Here is a 20,517-nt window from a genome sequence, read left to right as displayed (position 1 = left end):
TATTCTTTCTTAAGGCATTACATGCCATAAATTTCAAACCGGTGGTCCATAACTGTTCCCAGTCAGCAAACATAATATTATGTCCAACATCCTGTGCCCATTTAATCATAGCAGACTTCACCGTTTCGTCCTGGGTGTTCCATTTCAGCAGCAAGTTATACATCTTTGACAAAATCTTAGTTTTAGGTTCTATACTTTTAAAAGACATCTGAAAGCAGCCCTCTTTAGGGAAGTTTTTTTTTATGCTTAATGCTGTATTGCGTTTTTAATATTCGATTGGGAGCCTCCCAAAGTGGGGTATAAATAAATGATGATGATGATGATGATGCTTATCATCTACAGGAGCACAGGAAGCAGCCTTATACCAAATTAGACAACTGCTCCATCTAGCTCAGTGTTGCTGACTTTGACTGACAGCAGCTTTACAGGACTTCAAGTTGGAGTCCTTCCCAGCCTTACTTGGAGACATTAGGGATTGAACTTGGGGAGGAGGGGATTGCAAGCAAACCAGGTGATCTACCACTGATCTATGTTGTTGTTGTTTAGCCATTTAGTCGTGTCCGACTCTTTGTGACCCCATGGACCAGAGCACGCCAGGCACTCCTGTCTTCCACTGCCTCCCACAGTTTGGTCAAACTCATGTTCGTAGCTTCGAGAACACTATCCAACCATCTCATCCTCTGTCGTCCACTTCTCTTTGTGCCCTCCATCTTTCCCAACATCAGGGTCTTTTCCAGGGAGTCTTCTCTTCTCATGAGGTGGCCAAAGTATTGGAGCCTCAACTTCACGATCTGTCCTTCCAGTGAGCACTCAGGGCTGATTTCCTGAAGAATGGATAGGTTTGATCTTCTTGCAGTCCATGGGACTCTCAAGAGTCTCCTCCAGCACCATAATTCAAAAGCAGCAATTCTTCGGCGATCAGCCTTCTTTATGGTCCAGCTCTCACTCTCACTGATCTACGACACTTCCCTAAATCTAGAGCATGGGGCACTTAATCTCATGCTTGCCAAAAAGATTCCTGCATTGCAGGGGGTTGGACTAGATTACTCGTGGTCCCTTCCAACTCTACAGTTCTATGATTCTGTGAAATCTGAGCCTCTGGAGGCAGAGTGTTTTCAGACATTTGCCCACCACCCAATCAATTTGCCCACCACCTACAACCCCTCCCTCCCGTTGCTCTGTGTGAGTCTCATTTCAAGGTAAGCTGGCAAAAAAACCCACCCAACCACCATTTTCCATGCACTGGATAACAATCAGCTTGAGTTTAGTTTTTAATCCCAGTAACATTACGTGAGCTTGCTGCAAAAAAATTTTTTCCACGATTAGCAAGGGTTTGTCGAAACTTGCTTGTTAAAATACCAAATCCTTCATGATATATAGATCTGGCAAGATGCTAGCGACTATCAATCATTTCCCTGGCATGTCTGCTGATAAATCATGGCAGGAAGCCAAGTGCCTTCTGAGACATGTTTTCCAAACCTGGAGGTTCAGCATCTTGTTCCAGAGACATTTGGAGCTGCTTTTTCTTCTGCACCGAGAAAGCAGTGCCAGCCTGTGCAGATTCTTAAGGTGTGGGTCAACAGGAGCGTCTCGGCAGAAGTTTCGACTCCCAGGATACAAACAGACATTCCATCTTTTCTTATTGGGCTGGGACTGCAGCTGCCCATGAAAGGGTTCAGCCTAAGCGACCATTTGTGGCAAGAGATTTCGCCCCGTCAGCAAGAACAACCTTTGACTAATATGAAAAATCCCTCATTTTTGTCACCCACTCTCTCAAATACAATAGTATTTTTTTTAATTGCTATTACTCAGGATACAATCCTTTTGCAACAAGAGAACACTTGATTTTTAAAAAACAACAACAAATGAACACCAAGGCTCAAGGCACATCTGCACACCCAAATTTCAATAATCCTTAAAGTGGGCAACTGGTTGTGAGAACCAGGGTGATGTAGTGGATAGACTGAAAAGACCTGGGTTCCAATCCTCCCCTGGCCATGGAGTCCACTGGGTGAGCTTGGGTCAGTCACTAACTCTCAGCCTTACAGGGTTCCCGTGAGGTGAAATTGTGGGATTGGGAGAGATGATATATGCTTGCCTTGAGAGCCTTGGAGGAATGGTGGGATACAAATGTTGTAAAATAAATGGGCAAATAAATCATTCGGATATGAAGCAACAATACTCTGCATATGCTTAAAGTTGCTTTTTAATTGCACTTTGAAAGGTAGTGTTTCAGCTCTATCACATGCATGGTTACTCAAGGATAGGGATGGGCTAAACAGTTAATTTCAACTTCTTGCAGTTTCTCATTTTTTTCAGTCTTTATTTCACCACATTCCCACATCAGTTTGCAGGGGGCAGAAATTCAAAGCCCCGTGAAAATCCACCAGCATTTTAGTGTTTATTTCTTCTACTGTGCACATTTTTTGTACGCAATTTTGTCTGGTTCAAAGCAGTTTACCCTAATAAAATGCACATCCATATGTTATTTTCACAAATATATGCATTTTTAAGCACAATTTATCTTGTAAGTGCATTTTTGTAAAAGTGTAAGGAACACTGGGGGCACATACAGGATGATTCCAGCCGGTTGCTGTTTTTGGGTGCGATCTAATCACATTCCAGAAAATTCAAGTTCCATAATTAAAGTTGGTTTGGTGCTCTTGAGCAACCCAAAAGAGCAGACTTTGCAATAAGGAAAGTGATGGGAAAACACAGTGGAAAGTGTGACAATCGCATGATGCAATGCGGAATAACCTCCCTGTGAGGAAAGCAGAATGATTTTTCAATAAACAGCCAAATAACCACACCACAAGCTTTTCATAAACAAATCAGGATGAACAGGTCGTCTGGAAGTGACCTTCTTTGTGGCTCTTCTCTCCCCCCCCCCTCTCTCTCTCTCTTGAAAAAACTCTGTCCCTTCAAGTATTCAGTGCCTTTTAAAATGTGCCCTCTATCATTCCCCATTTGCAATTTTCATCTGTCTTAGGCAAAACATTTGAATTTGTTTGTCAAACCCTGAAGGAGGAAGAGGCAAGCAAACTAATTCATTGCAAACTATCTTCTTGGAGCTTCTCAGACACAAGATTACATAGAAGAGAAATGATGGGCTCTTGCACCACCTCCAGACGTTACCATGGGGCATTCCTGGAAGACTATGTTTTGCATTTCCAGAGCAGAGGGTGTTATCTCCAAAGTCCTGTGTCCAGATCTCAGCACCACAGTTTAAGAAGGAGGTTGACAAGCTGGAATGTGTGCAGAGGAGGGCAACCAAGATAACGAAGGGTCTGGAAACCAAGGCTTATGGGGAAAAGTTGAAGTTTAGCCTTGAAAAGAGGAGACTGAGAGGAGATGTGAAGGCCATCTTCAAATATCTCAAGGGCTGTCACATGGAAGAGGGAACAAGCTTGTTTTCTCCTGCTCTGGAGGGTAGGATATGAACCAATGGCTTAAAGTTGCAAGAAAGGAGATTCCGACTGAACACCAGGAAGAACTTTCTGATGGTAGGAGCTGTTTGACGGTGGAAAGGTCTCCTTTGTTAGGTCTCTCCTTCCTTGGAGGTTTTTAAGCAGAGCATGGATGATCATCTGTCATGGATGCTTCAGCTGAGATTCCTGCATTGCAGGGGGTTGGGGTCCCTTGGGGTCCCTTCCAACTCTATGATTCCACAATCCTGACAGCAATTAAGACGGGAAGAAAGCAAAGTAAATGAATCGTGAATTGCTTGTTAAACGTTCTGGGGAGGGAAAAGGGGGTTAAGTGAAAGGCATACCTGGAAGAAGAAGCTGAGTGCATCTGTGGCTATTATGCTTAATTATAATAAATTAATCCCGATATGAGATGAGGCCAGGCTTGGCTGCAGACAGTGCTGCCCCCCCCCCTTGGTTAAATGTATAAAAAAAGAAGAAGGGAAATGTGATCTGCACACTTGGCACTGGCTAAAAATAACAGTGATGCACCCTGAATGAAATCTCCTTTGTTTAACTGGGTTTTTAAGAAGCCGCCGCACACACACACACACACACACAGAGAGAGGGGGGGGACAGCCCACCAAGGGACAAGTGGCTGCATTTCAAAGACAGCACATCATCTTCACGGAGCCTCACCTTTGAGGGTGTGGTTTCAGCAGGCTGTATTCTGCTGTGGGACAGAACACGCCCCGTGAGGAGTATAAAAGGGAGCTGGCTGACACTGCCAAGGCCAGCTTTTTCCATGCTCAGTCAAGCCGAGTAACAGTCTCACAGCTGAACTTCCATTCATTGCTGCCACAATGTCTTTTTATCAGAGCTCCTCTTCCTCCTATGGTGGTGGCCTGAGTGCTGGCGGGGGCTCCAGCCGCATCTCCTCCGGACGCTTTGGCTCGTCCAGCATCCATGGTGGAGGCGGCGGCCGTGTGTCTTCCTCCTCTGTTAGGCTTGTCTCTTCTGGAGTAGGAGGTGGTTATGGATGTGGGGTAGGAGGAGGTTTAGGAGGCGGCTATGGCAGTGCCTTGGTTTCTGGTGGTGGTCTTGGCTACGGCGGTGGCTTTGGTGCTGGAGGAGGCTATGGAAGTTGCTTTGGTGCTGGAGGTGGAGGCGGCTATGGCTTTGGGGACTTTTTGGCCGGGGGTGGCAGCGGCGGCGATGGAGGCCTCCTGAGTGGGAACGAGAAGATCACCATGCAGAACCTGAACGACCGCCTGGCCAACTACCTGGACAAGGTGCGTGCTCTGGAGGAAGCCAACACAGAGCTGGAGGTGAAGATCCGAGAATGGCACATGAAGCAGGCTCCCACCAGCCCATCCAGGGACTACAGCCACTATTTCAAGATCATTGAGGACCTCCGTGACAAGGTAAGATCATTCATAGAATTATAGAATTGTAGAGTTGGAAGGGACCCTGAGGGTCCTCTAGTTTAACCCCGTGCAGTCTAGGAATCTCAGCTAAAGCATCCATGGCAGGGCCCCGCCCAACCTCTGCTTAAAAACCTCCAAGGAAGGAGAGTCCACAGCCTCACGAGGAGGATATGCCAGTGATGAGAGATGGCTTTCTGAAGCTTCCATCTTCTAATACTTTGTTGCTGTAGAAAATGGCAAATTTAATCACAATGTATCAGATATCATCATCATTCCTATGATGCTTACAACCCATCTTTTGGCAGGAATCTATGGTACAATTGCTGATTTGGATTGTGGAAGTAATTGTTTTTATTATGCTACAATAACAACAACAACAACAACAACAACAACAACAACAACAACAACTGATAAACACAACTGATTTAAAAAAAATGAAGTTAAGGGACATCACAAAAATAGCAAGACATGATTAAAAGTGTTTAGGACCAAGCCCAGACTAATTCAATTAGGTTGTTTGTGAGACAGAAAAGCAAACAGCGACTAGTCATTCACTCTGATGTGCATAGCTTTGCTGCAATAAACTCCTGAAGTTTCTAACTTTGGTACTGAACCAGAAGATAAGTCATGGAGAAAACTTCACTTTTGTGTTAGGAAAAGCTTCACCACCTTAATTTCTGACTATGAGACTAATGTTAAAAGCACAGGAGTAGAGACTGTTATGGTACTGGCCAATCTAATCAATGAATTTACCATTGTAACCTGGGATTTACCCATCACCCTATCTGCATCGTAGGCTCTGGGTGTGTTTCATGCCATGCCTTGGGTTGGCTTAAGCCCTCAGACCTGCAAGTCTTTTATCTTTGATTCTGAATAGTGCAGAGGGTAGTTGTGGTTACATGGCAATGAAGGAAAGGAACTGTGTACAAGTCCCAAGGCATTCAGTTACTGCCCCACAAAATCCGAGGGACTGAGTTATAGAAATGTATGGCTGTTTGGCACTTGTTTGAGTGCAGCCTTATTGCTAAGTGACAAACCAATCACTTAATGAATGGCTCCCACTGAGAAACATTGCGTTTAAGGGGAAATGAAGACTGACACATTTGCTCTGTGATGCCCCACTCACACATGCAAGTAAACATGGGATGTTGCAGTCATCAGTGGATGAGCATGCACAAGCGAGCAACTGACCCTAAATTTCTAGTCTGTGCCCACCATTGCTCCTTGGAGCTAATAAACTAATAACTTGCTTGCATTATTCACTTCACTGGGTCTTTATTAGTAATAAACTAAAGGAATGGCCCATGATGGGGAAACCAGGGACGCTCTATTTAGTCCTGGGGTGGGGAACTTGTGGCGGCTGAGATGTTGCTGGGCTCCAGCTTCCATCAACCCCAGTCAGCATGGTCAGGGATGGTGGAAGCTGTAATTCAAGAGCAGGAGGTGAGCTATCCCTGCTTCAGGTGAGCTATTCCTGCTTTAGGGTGTCATTGGAAGGAAGGTCTCCCTTCTGTCATTCACTTTTGTCCAAATGTTGTGGGACTCCATTCTCCATCACTCCCAGCCAGCATGGCCCAATGGAAACAGCAACCGAAGGACCACAGAATCCTCACCCCCAATTCAGATCACTGATATTTGCTTTTGTGATATCTATTCAAACACACCCCAAACTGGAAACCTTCCCACGCATATATCAAATACTGATGCTCTTGACTGTGTCACCCACCACTTCTTATCACTGAGAAATGGTGTCTCTGCTGTCCTCCATCATTTTCCTATGAAACTCCATTAAGACCAATACAACCCTCTCCAATATTAGAAGAGGGCAGGGCACCTTGCCTATAGGGCTTCACTGTGCACTCATTTCTTATTCCTACCTCATTCATCCTCACCAACAATCCCGTGGAGCAGATCGTTTTGTTTCTCTTTAGATGAGCTAAGATTAATATACCGAGGACATCAAATCCAACAAAACAGACATTGTCCCACTGAAGTCAGTGGAACTTAATTGCACATTAAATGCCCAGCCTGGGAGCAGCTAATGTGGTGCCCTCCAGATGTTGTGGTCTGCTTCCATCAGCTACAGCCACCATGGCCAATGGTCATGGGTGGTGAAAGTTATAATCTACAACATCTGGAGTCCCTATTGATTTCAAGGGGCACGGAATACTTTTGTTAGATCTTGAAGTCCAGACTGGCTTGAGCAGAGTCTGAACTCAGTTCTTCCAGGTCCAGATCCAATGGACCAGATCCACTGGATCACAGCCATAATTAACTTTGCATTTATGAAAGATGTGGCAGTGTACCTTTTATAGCAATATTTAAGTCCATTTTTTGAAAAAAGTTTGCATTTCATACGACTACATTTCAGGAGGAACAGCTTCTAAACGCTGCTCTTGCATCATTTAAGGTAGAATTCCATGTCATCCTAGACTATTTCAAAGAGTCCTTGGGGAGTCATTGCCCCCCATGCCAGAAGCTAGAATCCTATTCTAAGGGCTGCACATTCTCCATACCCTTAGATATATGACAGGAAGTCATAATAATTTTATTTTTAATGAAATATTAAGAAGTCTGCCAGTCAATTATACTGCATTATAGATTAACTGACCTAAACTTATTCAGCCAAGGGCTCACCTGTACAGGAATGGGTCTGCTACTTTAATTTGGATGGCTCATCTTCTACCTAAATACATAAAACTGCTCTTGGATGTTTGCCAAGAGAAAGATGGCAGACAACTGTTTGGGTAGAACATCCTTTATTGCAAAGGTTGGAATAGAGCCTCAGTTGGGTCCCAGACTATAATTCTATGAGGAAAAATACATAATGTAGAACAAAAGAAGGAACAGATCACACCATGCCAGGTGGGAGGATGCTAAGACTTGCCAGGAAAGAAATTAGGTTAACTAGTTTCTCCTCAGAAAAATCCTAGGCTGCTGAAGAAGTTTGTACAAATTAATTTCAAATTTATTCATCTAGAACAGCCTTCCCCAAGCTGGTGATCTCCAGATGTGGTTGGACTACAAGTCCCTTCATGCTTGACCATTGGCTAAGCTGACTGGGGCTAATGGAAGTTGGAGTCCAACAACATCTGAAGGGCACCATGTTGACTAATGTCAGTCTAAAATATCTACTGCCCTCTAGATGCAAATTCACAATCACGAATGTTGATGTCATGACCTGTACAGATTACCCACAAATTAAGTCCCTGACAATTCTCCATTTGAGCAACCATTGCATCCTCAGATAATGAAAAATGTTAGCTAACATTCATGGGCCCTCCTCTCTTCTCTGTTCCTTTGGTATAGATCCATCATGCCACAGTTGACAATTCAAGGATTGTCTTGGAGATTGACAATGCCAGGCTGGCTGCTGATGACTTCAGACTGAAGTAAGTTTCTTCTCTATTCTGTTTTTCCGCTGTTCGAGATCTCTCACTGGGGGAATGGAAGTGAGAGAGGAATGAAGGGAAAAGGAAAGGAAGTGAGGGACAGAAAGTTTGGTGGAGGGTGTATTTAAAATATCAGCTGAAAGAAAACCAGAAGGGAAGGGAAGAGAGGGAGGAAGACCTCAAGAAATACATCTCAAGAAATACAGGTGGCAGGCTTTATTGGAGAATGTTTATCACCCATTGCTGACTTTTTCCTTTTTCTTTTTTGAAACCGGCAGATATGAGAATGAGCTGCACCTCCGCCAGAGCGTTGAGGCTGACATCAATGGTCTGCGCAGAGTCCTGGATGAGCTGACTCTGTCCAAATCTGATCTGGAGATGCAGATCGAAGGGCTGAAGGAAGATCTGGCTTACCTCAACAAGAACCACGAGGAGGTGAGTGAAGGAAAAAGAAAAGGGCAGGGAAACTTCAGCCAACTTTACAATTCAGTTTGGGGGCATCCATTTAGAGGTGTTCGGTCTGCCTTTCGATGTGAGCATCATACACAAAAGTTGCACGAATTACATAAGACAATAATCCCTACAGAAGTTCATAAAGAGGAGCCCACATGTGGCAAAGCAGGGGCTCACCAACGGCAACCCACGCCCCCAAAATTATGAAACTTACCATATGAGCTGACATTCCTGACAAAGCTACTGGCAAGAGAGCACAGAGTGCCTCTTTCAAAATGGCACCAGAATGCATCTTGGGGTGCAGTATCAATGTTGTGGATCAGAGGGAGGGGTTGCAACAAGCTTACAATCCCTCACCCACCTTCTCTCTTGCACACATGGCAGGTTACTCCTTCCCTAGGAAACTCCTTCCCTGAACAGCAAATACAAAGGGCCACAATTACTTTCCCCCTTCAGGAAGCAAGAAAGCCAGGCCTTCTTGATCAATAGAAACAATGGTTGGGTACCAAGCTTAGCAGAAATGTGCGCAGCCCTGTTGCATGTTGCCATTTGCCTTTGATCGCATGAAGGCCATTCCACACATCATGACATATTGCAGAATGCTGAAAGGTGCAACACGTTGCCTACTAGGGGAATCCTCACCTATGTCCTCTCCATTCTTGCCCTACCAAGCTCATGAAAGAGTACAACACTCAACTGACAGGAACCGTCAACGTCGAGATGGATGCCGCGCCCGGAATCGACCTCACCAAAGCTCTGGCTGAGATGAGAGAGCAGTACGAACAACTGGCGGACAAGAATCGCAGAGATGCGGAAGCCTGGTTCTTCTCCAAGGTAGGGTCTTCTCTCCTAGGGACTGGGGTCGCTTTACCAAAAGCATATTGCCTAGTTCAACAGATCACTTTAAGGGTCTTGAGCCCCTCCAAAGAATCTTAGGAACTGTATTTTAATGAGGACTCTGCTAAAAACCCTTCCAGGGCCCCCCTCTAAAAAAAGGAGAATGTGTATTAACACAGTTCCACTCTGCAGGCCCAGATGTTGCTCCCATCATCTCTGACCATTGGCCATGTTGGCTGGGGGTGATGGGAGTTGGATTCCATCAACATTTAGCGGGCCACTGGTTCCTCATCCCTACTATACTCCTTAACTGGGATGAAGTCCCATTCAACACAGTGTGACATTCATAGGATTGCACTGTCGGTCTGCAGTGTGGGTATGCTCTGAGCGGCGTACGTATTACTTATAGCATGATTTCTTTTCTTTTCATTGTAAAGATTTCCAGCATGAAACTTTTTCACCCTCCTTCTTTCAGACTGACGAACTGAACCGCGAAGTGGCCACCCACACGGAGCAGATACAGAGCGGCAAGAGCGAGGTTTCGGAACTGAGGCGCACGATACAGAGCCTGGAGATTGAGTTGCAGTCACAGCTTAGCATGGTATGTGGCAACTTCCTTGAATGAAGTTGATTGACAGATAAAGGGCCTACGAACTGCCACGCTGGGGTCACTCCAATGGCATAGCTAGTTGGCATATTTTGCCTATCCAACATGGCCAACCAGACATCTTAATGGCACAGACATTCCCAATGGAAGTAGGTAGTGAGAGCTACCTTCACCATTATTTCCTGCAAGTATCAGTAATCGGCGATACTCAAACTTTCATGAGATCTAGAAACACCGACAGATAGAGAGTTGGTCATCAGCATTCTGACAGAGGTTTGCGGTTTGCAGTGTTTGTAGATTTCTGGATCTTCTGCTTTTTCTCCCTCATATTAGAAAGCTGGCTTGGAAACCAGCTTGGCAGAGACAGAAGGACGGTATTGTGCTCAGCTGGCCCAAATCCAGAACCAGATCTCTGGTGTGGAAGAGCACTTGGCCGAGTTGAGGAATGACATGGAGCGCCAGAACCAGGAATACAAGATGCTCATGGACATCAAGACACGGTTGGAACAGGAGATCGCCACCTACCGCAACCTGTTGGAGGGCCAGGACTCCAAGTACGTAACTGGGCAATCAGAATAAGCCACCAAAGGGGAGAGATCTCCCAAAGGCTTCATCATATGTGATGTTTTTAGGTGTGCATCTAAAACAGTGTTTAAGGTCCTCCCCCATACAAGTGTAAAGTATGATTATGAGAAAGAAATGCTTGAAATCAAGTGTATCTTATAGATGTTCTCTTAGAGAGCCAGTGGCAACTTTTGGAGTATCCAGTTAGTGACAAATCAGATTTCTTTTTAATAATAATAATAATAATTTTTATTTAGACCCCGCCCTCCCCAGCCAAGGCTGGGCTCAGGACGGCTAACAAGCAATAATAAAAACAAGTGGAATGAATACAACTTAAAAACAAAATTAAAATACAACATTAAAATATTGAAACATTAAAATATTAAAATGTAGCCTCATTGCAGGAGGAGAAAGGAAAAGAAAAAAGAAAGAGGGGGAGGGAATCAAATTGGCTCCAAGCCAAAGGTCAGGCGATGCATAAAAATGGCCCTGATTTTATTGGCCCGCCTCTTAGAAACACCAGTGCTGAGATTGATGTCAATTTCATTTTTAGAATGGGAAGAGGTGTGCAAATTCTAGGTCATCCCTAAGACATTGAAAAATGGTGCGCCTGCTTTTCTGACCTGTTTTCTGTTTCTGCTGCTTACTCCGTGGACAGTGGGGCCTGCCCCCATGTCTGTTATTCTAAAGGTGTAGGTTGCCTATTTCTATCAATAGCGATACTAGAAGTGACACCCATTGCATCATAAGAACTCAAGCCCTGGTGAAGCAAGCAAATGGCCCATCTAATCCAGCAACTCGTTTGCACTGTGGCCAATCAGATGCCTGTGGGAAGCCTGCGAGCAAGAGCCAAGCATAAGAACCCTCTTCTCTCCTGTGGCTTCCAGCAAGTGGTGCTCAGAAGCATGACAGTCTCCAACCATGGAGGCAGACCATGAATAGCAGCTGCCAATAGCCCTCTCCTCTGCGAATTTGTCTATTGCTCCATCACTTCTCTGTCCAGTGGGAGGGTTAAGGATAAACCTTATTTTACCTCACTGAAAACAATGACCATAAAAAGTTTTCAGCTTTGTCTGACTTTAGATTTACTTTGGGGATGTGATGTCCCGTGATATCTCAACACTGAGAGTGGGTATTTTCAGCTCTTCCTGTCCTGATGTCTCTGCTGTGACCTTGCTGATGTCTTCTTTCCCAGGGAATAGTTTCATAATTTGGGAAAGGACAATATTGTGCATTACGATTCATTTTGTATTCTCTGTTAACTACCCACATTATAATAATTTCATTATTCCATGGGGTCAGCAATCCCAATGGCCAGCCATATCAGAAGGTGCCCTACTATATCTCAAAGCATCTTTTGTGCTGCTGTTTCTGACACATCTGGGGACAGAGATTCCCCAGGGCAACTACTGTTGCTCGTAATCATCTACTAATTGCCCTTTCTTTTCCTCCTCCTTGACAGGATGACGGGATGGTCAAAGGAAGGTAAGGATTCCCACTGCCATATAAAATATATTTGTGAAGTGAGCCCGGGTGGGTTCTTTTGCTGCAAAAGATGACTTGCAATGCTGGCCTTTGTTTCTGGAAGGCTAATGATACTACACGCCCCAAGGGTGAGCTGCAGAACCATAGTCAGATATATGCATTGTATATAGAAGATCACAGGTTCAAATGTTCAGCCTCCAGTTAAAGCAGGAGCAGCCAAAATAGTGCCCTCAAGATGTTGTTGGACTACAATTCCCATCAGTCCCAGCCTATGGTCAGGAATGGTGGGAGTTGTAGTCCAGCAACATCTGAAGGGTGCCATGTTGTCTACCCTTGAGTGAAAGGATCTCAAGGTTTGGGGTGGGAAATATCTCTGGCTGAGATAGTGGAGGATTTCTTATCAGTCCATGTGAGCAGCATTGGTTTGGTCTAAGGCAGAGATGAGGAACCAGTGACCCGCCAGATGTTGCTGGACTACAACTCCCATAATCCTTTGCCATTGACCCTCCTGGTTGAGGCTGATGTGTGCTGAAGTCCAACAACCTTTGGAGAGCCACAATTTCCCCACCCTAGTCCTGGAGCAAAACTGCACAACATGTTAAGCATGGGCGCTGCTATCAAATATGTATGTCAGGACACTGACAGGGGAATGGGGACTGAATTTTCCACCCCAGTTCTGCAGTCACAGCAAAAATTGCCTTCCACCCAAGCTGCATTTTGCCTTAGAAGGAAATCTTGCATTGGCATGCTATGCAGTTTGTCTCAAAGTTGTAAGGCTTGTTTCTCCAAAAAGCTTCTCTATACAGTAACTAGAGACCTTTCAAACACACAGATGCACATCATTTCCCCTTAAAACTTTGTTAGGCACTTGCAACTGGGTAAAACTCTCATTTCTTGAGACTGAGAGTTCTAGGTTACACAAGCAAAAAACCAGCAGTCCGTACTCCTTCACCCACCCATTCTCTCGGCCCCTAACTACACTGTCAGAGTCATTCGAGTTATTCTAACAGGGATGGGGAATCTGTGGCCCTCTGGGCATCACTGGACTCCAACTCCCATCATTCCCAATCATTGGTCATGCTGGCTTGGACTGGTGGGAGTTGGAGTCCAACAGCATCTGGAAGGCACAAGGTTGAGGAATGCTGGTATACACAATCTTGGAAGCAAAAAACTGAAGAAGATCTGGGAGGTCATCTAAACCACATTCACACTATACATTTAAAGCACTATGACACCACTTTAACGCATCATGGCTCCCGATCCCAAGAATTCTGGGAGCTGTAGTTTGTTCAGGGTCCTGAGAGTCGTTAGGAGACGCCCTATTCCCCATTTGCAGAGTAGTTTCACAGCCAGTCCCTCCTCACAGGGATCCAGACATTTCCCCTTGGTTTGAAGATTTTGGGGTTGTGGGGGATATAAGAAAAACCTGCAATCCTGTACATACTTACCTGGGAGTTAGTTCTATTGAACGTAGTGGGCTTTACTTCCAAGTAGACATGCATAGGGTAGACAACCAGAGAAGGAAGATTACTGTCTGACTTAAAATGGTCACCATGGCACGCTGTTTATGGAATTAGAAACCAGTGAGGATTTGAGGTTGTATGAAACACAGGGGTCTCACGATGTCCTTCATTAATACGTTCTTCCACTCTTTCTCTCAGGATCCCATGGTGGAGGTAGCACCAGCATCAGCTACCACAGTAGCAGCAGCGGTGGCGGCAGCGGCAGCGGTGGTGGCAGCGGTGGCTATGGCAGCAGCACCACCATCACAACCAGCAAAAAGCACTCCACCAGCAACTTCTGAATCTCCTGAGGAACGACGCTCCGGTTCCGAAAGCTGTGTTCACCTATGGGGAGAAACCTGCCCATAGGATGCCCACAGCTCACTGCGAGAAACGCATGCACCCCTCCTCGCTTTACTCAAGTGTGCCTCGGCTTGGCCACTTTCTTAACGGCATCCCCTCACCAGCTTTGCCTTCCTCATCATCATCACGACAGATGCACGTTTTTGTAACGCTCTCAATAAAGAGGTCGCCTCAAGCTCTTTTTGCAAATAATCACGTGTCGGGTTGTTTATTGGGTAGCTCCAAGAGGCAACTGGGTTTTGCAGTTTGGGCCAGCCGCCTCTGTTGACATCATCCACACACACACACACACACACCGCAAAAAAAAGGATGGAGGGGAAGTTACTTATTATTTTATTGCATTTATATCCCACCCTTTCCTCCAAGGAGATCATGGTGGTGTACATGGTTCTCCCCTTCCTCAATTAATCCCCACAACAACCCTGTGAGGCAGGTTAGGCTAAGAGGCAGTGACAGTGATGAGCTTCAAGGGCCAGTGGGGATTTGAACTCTCAGCCTTCTAGGTCCAAGTCCAGCACTCTAGCTACTACAGCACACTGGGTCCCACCCAACTCCCCCTTTCATACTGAAATTTGAACCCCAAGAAATTCAACGCCTTGCATTCATGGAACACAAACAGCATATTTCCTACACCTGAACTGACTTTGATGCCCCCTTCAATCTTCTTCATTGACCTAGGATCTCTTGTAATAACCATTTGAGGTTTTTTAATATAGTGATCATAACCCCCTGATTAAATCAGATTTAATAGACGGTTTATTGAAGCAGGGGGATGTTTTGTACTGTAATGGCCACCTTCCCTCCAGGGAAATCTTTCTAGAGATGGGTGGAGCCAAAAGTGAGTGGCCTGCCATCTCTTCTCCCCATCTTTCTGCCAATCCTTTCTCTCTTCCCCCTGCCATTTCCTCCTTGCCCCATGAGATGCTGGGGGAAGGGACAGATTAATCTTGCCCCAGAAGCATGAACTGATCGTTTCCAGAAGGTCCTTCCCATCCATTGCTCCATCCACTCCATGTTTTCACCATTGCCAATGGTCTGAAATTAAAATTTTAAGTGCCTCACCCCCTTTCAATTGCTCTATCCATGTTGGGTCCCCTGCCCAACTCTCCTCTTGTCTCTATGGGGCTCCCACCACTGCATGAAATGCGGCTTAGGGCTGCACATTCCCCACCCCTGTCTCAAAGAGGGGGCAGTGGAAGTAAGCCAACTCTACTTCTTGGCCGTGATCCTAGAATCCAGTTTATAAAAGACAACTCCCGCTGTAAAGCAGGTGAGGGGTGCTCTTATTTGCTTTATGAAAAGCAAAGAAAACAGCACATAAAAATCTTGGAGGAAAACAAGGTCTATAAAATGGGAAAGTCAGTTTGAACAATGGGGTGCGTCAGAGAACCTTGCACAGGTCAGCAGCTTTTTCATTGTCATGCCTCTCTGTAATTCTGAATCACAGCAATGGCTGTGCCACATGGATGATGATGATGATGATGATGATGATTATTATTATTATTATTATTCTCCAGACTAGTTGAAAAGCCAGAGCAACATAAAGGCTGTCTACCAAATACAGTCGTACCTTGGAAGCCGAATGCCTTGGCACTTGAACGTTTCAGCTCCCAAATGCCACAAACCTGGAATTGAGTGTTCTGGTTTGTGAACGTTCTTTTGGAACCCGAACATCCACCGCAGCTTCTGCAGCTTCCGATTGGCTGCAGGAGCTTCCTGCAGCCAATCGGAAGCCGCGCCTTGGTTTCCGAACATTCCGTTCGGCTTCCAAGGTACCACTGTACCTGCTCCTAATTATAATAAATGATTGGTGCAATTCTACCACAGCACTTAGGTGGCAGTGTTGGACGCTGAAGCTGAAGGACAACATCATTCCAAACCCTGGTCCTAGTCTGACACTAACCACTACACCGCACTGTCTCTCAAATGTCGGCACGCACAATATTTGTTTTTTTGGTTGATTTATGCTGCCTTGGAATCATTGCCGATGGAAGAGTCACCAAGAAACCAAAAGTATAACAAATAATCGAAAGATAACAAATATGCAAAACTAGGTTTTGAGTGTGGAGCGATGATGGCAATGCTTCACTTTTAGACACAACCCAGGTAAGGCCCAATTCAAGGAGTTAATAGCAGCTGACTGCTCAGATAAAACAAATGAAAATGAGAAGCTCCAGATATGAACTGAAATAAGGGATTGCATCCTTCAAGCTTTTATAAGGACATTATTACAAAATCTTAATGATTCAGGTATGTTCATGGAAGCTCGGCGCATTCTCAGGTATTAAATATGAGTGTTAGCAAGCTAATAAAAAAATAATAGTATGTTATCCAGTCTGCATTCCAGCAGGCAGGTAAGACTAAACAAGGGGCTTTCAGAGGCTCATCAGTATCACTTGTAAAAATTACCCGCATCAGCTCAGCTGCTATTCCTGAGTCAGCACACACGACCCAATGCATATCGCCCTTTATGGGGAATGTCATAAAAAATCACTTTACTGATCTAAATTATACAGCCACCAATTCAAATGAGACTTAATAGCAGGAGGGACAACAAATGAAAGTCGAGGACAAGAGAGTCGAGGGGGAAAGGAGCATATTCTCTCAAGGTGTCTTAGGAGGAAGACAACTAACAATGAAAACACGGAGCTGATGTCGGTAGAGGAAAATTGAGACCTCTTTTGGGGAACGACAACAATGGAGTTGAAGAGCAAAGCGTGCGGGCAGAACCTAAACACAATGGATGGCAAATTATGGGTGAATTCCTGTTGCTTCCCTGAACCAAGATATAGTTGCCTTTCTTTGTATGAAAATGTGGTACCCTATTTCTCAAGTTGTCACTCGAAGATGTTGTGAATGGTTGCAATAATCAAGGCGGCAACAAAATTATTGCTGGATGATGCTGTTTTTACAGATGTGGATGACGTGGATATTTGGAATACAGCCAAACTGGTGATAAACCATTCTATGGATGCAATTAGAGGACAACATGGGTTTCTATTACTTAAGACTGCTGTTTGACCTTTCTGTAATCAACCCATAGAAATGCTCAGTGGGTCCCTAGTTTGGGGACTAAGTGATGTGTTCAAAATCTTCACTAAGAACAGATCTTTTTTTTCCTTTTTTGTAAAAAAAACTTCACACATTTGGGCTTTTATTTGGATCGAATATTGATTAAAATGCTCCCAGCTGCTCAATATGATGCAGTCACAAAAAGCGGCCGAACTGCTAAGCGACAAAGGTGCATTAAAAAGATCTCATGTTGAATAACGTGTTGAGCTCTCCTGGTTTGTAAAGGAAAGTGAATCAATAAGTTATACAGTCCAGAAGATAAATTACACCTTGAGGCACAGAAGGGAATAAAGCCAGTGGACAAGGTGAGAACTATGAACATGAAGGAGACAATGAACAAGAGCTGCTTGAGGAATTCTCTCTTTGTGGATTCAGATTCGAAGTGACATGATCTGTAGGCCATGGACCAATGTGCAGGTTGGAAGGTAGCTATCCTTTGTTTTTTTGCAATTCTCCATATTTTCCGTTGCTGTTTTCAGCTCAAAAAGGCATAAAATTCCACTTAAGATTGTGTATCATTGGATGAAATACACGTAAATGTCTTTCGGGGGCAAATAAGTATATAAGAAAAAATTTAATACAATTTTATTTTATTAGGTTTTTATTTATACTTTTCAAATTTATACATTTTCATTAGTTTTACAGTCAATTTAACATTTCAAAATTTGACTTCCTTCCCCTTCTTTCTGCGGTTCCTTAAATTTGTCTTTTAATATCTTCTGCATATCCAAACTCATTTAACTTGTTCATCTAATCATCTAATGTAAATATCTGCTCTTATAAAAATGCTGGTTATTACAATAATCCAGCTAATGATTTTATCTGTTTACAGTGTATCTGTAAATATTCAATAAACCATTTCCATTATTTTATAAAAAGTTTGTTGTCTTGATTTCTTATTCTTCCGGTAAGTTTCGCCATTTCTGCATATTCCATATGCAATTTTAAAGCATTTTCTTTTTAAAAAAATAATAATGTGGAAATGGGATTGAACAGATTTACAGTAGCTGTGACTCTGGACCAGAAACAGACTCATCCATTCATAAATAGGCTGATCTGTTTGCAAAGAACATAATCTGACAGCTGGCTGGGAGATAGGAATCTAAACATGCTCCTTTGCTAGAGCATTAATTTTTATTCTTCCATTAATTGCTGTACACCCCTTTTTTTAAATGTGAGATTTGTGGGTTGTATCCAATCCTAGCCCTACTCAGAAAAGACCCACTGCAGTTAATTATCATTACTAACTCAGAGTCACTAATTTCAACTAGTTTACTTTAAATAGAAGTTAGGTGAATACAGACCTGCACCCCTTCATTCTCTTAGATAAAGATTGCCTGCTTGGCTAATGTAAATTTTTGATGAGTAATGTAAAATAAAGTGATTTATTATGCTTTAGGACACCACTCTAAGCTCACTTATCTGGGAGTAAGCCCCACACTGAAACCAATAGGACTTACTCCCAAGTAGACAGTGCTAGGCTTATACTGTTAGCTATTAAAAGGTGTATAAACACCCCACCTGTCAGGCAGGTGCACCTCTGCAGTTCAAGAGAGAAGCTTATAAAGATTTAAGACACTTCTGAAATCTTTAACAGGAGAAGCATATAAAACGTTTCTACAAAGGCCAGTTTTGCCAGCATCAATTGTCTGCCTTTTCCCACACCCTTTCTGTATTTATTAGACTTGCAAGTAGGGATGGGCAAAGATGTCCAGTTTGGTTTCTCTTCATTGCTGATTTTTCCAATCTTAAGCTCATTTCCTCATCAGTTTGAAATTTTATGAAAAGAATCCTAATGAAAATTCATCCACGTTATAGTGTGAATTTTTCATAATATACACATTTTTGTACGCAACGTTCCTCAACATACACCTTGTTGCAAGGCAGTTTCCCCTAAAATAATGTATCTTTGCATCTTTGTATGTGCACACTTGCACAGTAGTGTGTGCATTTTTGTACACATTATGCGGCATTGCAAAATTCGGTGAAGTGCAGGTATCAAAGGATACTTGCATTTTGGTTTGCATCTTGTTCTGGAAGGCATGGATTAGGCCAGGGGTAGGCAAGCTAAGGCCCGGGGGCCGGATGCGGCCTAATCGCCTTCTCAATCCAGCCCACGGACAGTTTGGGAATCAGCGTGCTTTTACATGAGTAGAATGTGTCCTTTTATTTAAAATGCACCTCTGGGTTATTTGTGGGGCCTGCCTGGTGTTTTTACATGAGTAGAAGGTGTGCTTTTATTTAAAATGCTTCTCTGGGTTATTTGTGGGGCATAGGGATTTGTTCATCCCCCCCCCCCTTCAAAATATAGTCTGGCCCACCACATGGTCTGAAGGACGGTGGACTGGCCCATGGCTGGAAAAGGTTGCTGACCCCTGGATTAGGCAGATTTGCCCTTAAATGTAAGACAAATTGAATGAAAGGTTACAAGATTCAGGGCTTTTTTCGTGTAGATAAAGTCAAGTGAGTGAATGCAGGAGAGTAGTGTATAAGATTGTGTGTTGTGTGGAGAAATTGGATAGACAGACTTTTTTTCTCCCAGAACTTGGAGACATACAGTGAAGCTGAATGTTGGAAGATTCAGGGCAGACCCAAAGAAAATGCTTCTCCACCCAGCGCAGTTAAACTGTGGGATTTGCTCCTGCAAAATGGAGTGATGGCCACCAACTTGGATTAGACCATCTCATGGAGGACAAAGTTAGCAATGGCTACTAGTCATGACGGCTATGTTCTCCCTTCACTGTTGGAGGGTGTATGCCTCTGAATGCTGGTTGCTGTGATTCACAGGTGGGGAGAGCATTGTTGCACCTAGGTCTTGCATAAGCATCTGGTGGACTATTATGAGAACAGGATGTGGACAAGATGGTCCTTTGGCTCATCCAACAGGGTTCTTCTTATTTTCTTATGGTCTTAAACAGGCATAGGCAAACTCTGGCCCTCCAGATGTTTGGAAGTCAGGGATGATGGGAATTGTAGTACCCAAACATCTGGAGGGCCAGAGTTTGCCTATGCCCGGTCTTCAAGAAGGCAGCTGTTCAAGTTCACAAGTTTTCAGATTATCAGTTTATTTCATTTATTTTTAAACGTTGTACGCCATTTAATTGTCAAATCTTTGAATGTCTTACAACAGAAGTAGATGTTCCTGTTGTGATCCATTGTGGATCACTTCTCAATGATGAGTGTTTCCATGTTGCCATACCTCCACAATACCAGTCCACAACATTTTATGAACAGAGCAGGGCGGGATTGATAGAAAGGTACCTGTTGTGGTCTTATTATGGGGAGCAGCTGTTGGGAGAATCTCTAATTTTTCAAGCTGCATTCATTAGGAAGTAAGTCACTGAGTTGAATGGGACATTTATTATTATAGACATGCTTACAACTGAGCTGTTGTTGTAAGAATCCAGA

General features: G+C 44.0%; 1 protein-coding gene and 1 long non-coding RNA gene across 2 annotated transcripts; one reads left to right on the top strand and one right to left on the bottom strand.

Annotated features, from left to right (window-relative positions):
• Positions 1-4,195: 4,195 nt before the first annotated feature.
• Positions 4,196-14,229, top strand: LOC309328075 (keratin, type I cytoskeletal 19-like). The gene is made up of 8 exons (XM_081837981.1): positions 4,196-4,831; positions 8,144-8,226; positions 8,505-8,661; positions 9,352-9,513; positions 9,992-10,117; positions 10,457-10,677; positions 12,150-12,172; positions 13,834-14,229. The coding sequence occupies exons 1-8, from the start codon at positions 4,271-4,273 to the stop codon at positions 13,974-13,976; spliced, it is 1,476 nt and encodes a 491-aa protein (XP_081694107.1). The 5' UTR covers positions 4,196-4,270; the 3' UTR covers positions 13,977-14,229.
• LOC309328364 lies at positions 13,948-15,436 on the bottom strand. Its single transcript, XR_014150820.1, has 2 exons — positions 15,292-15,436; positions 13,948-15,171 (listed from the first exon to the last, which is right to left on the bottom strand). It is a non-coding gene; the product is annotated as an uncharacterized lncRNA (long non-coding RNA).
• Positions 15,437-20,517: the final 5,081 nt, after the last annotated feature.

Source organism: Podarcis erhardii, assembly GCF_964252035.2.
Source record: "Podarcis erhardii genome assembly, chromosome: 13".
NCBI classification, from domain to species: domain Eukaryota; kingdom Metazoa; phylum Chordata; class Lepidosauria; order Squamata; family Lacertidae; genus Podarcis; species Podarcis erhardii.
This window is presented reverse-complemented; position numbering and strand designations above follow the sequence as displayed.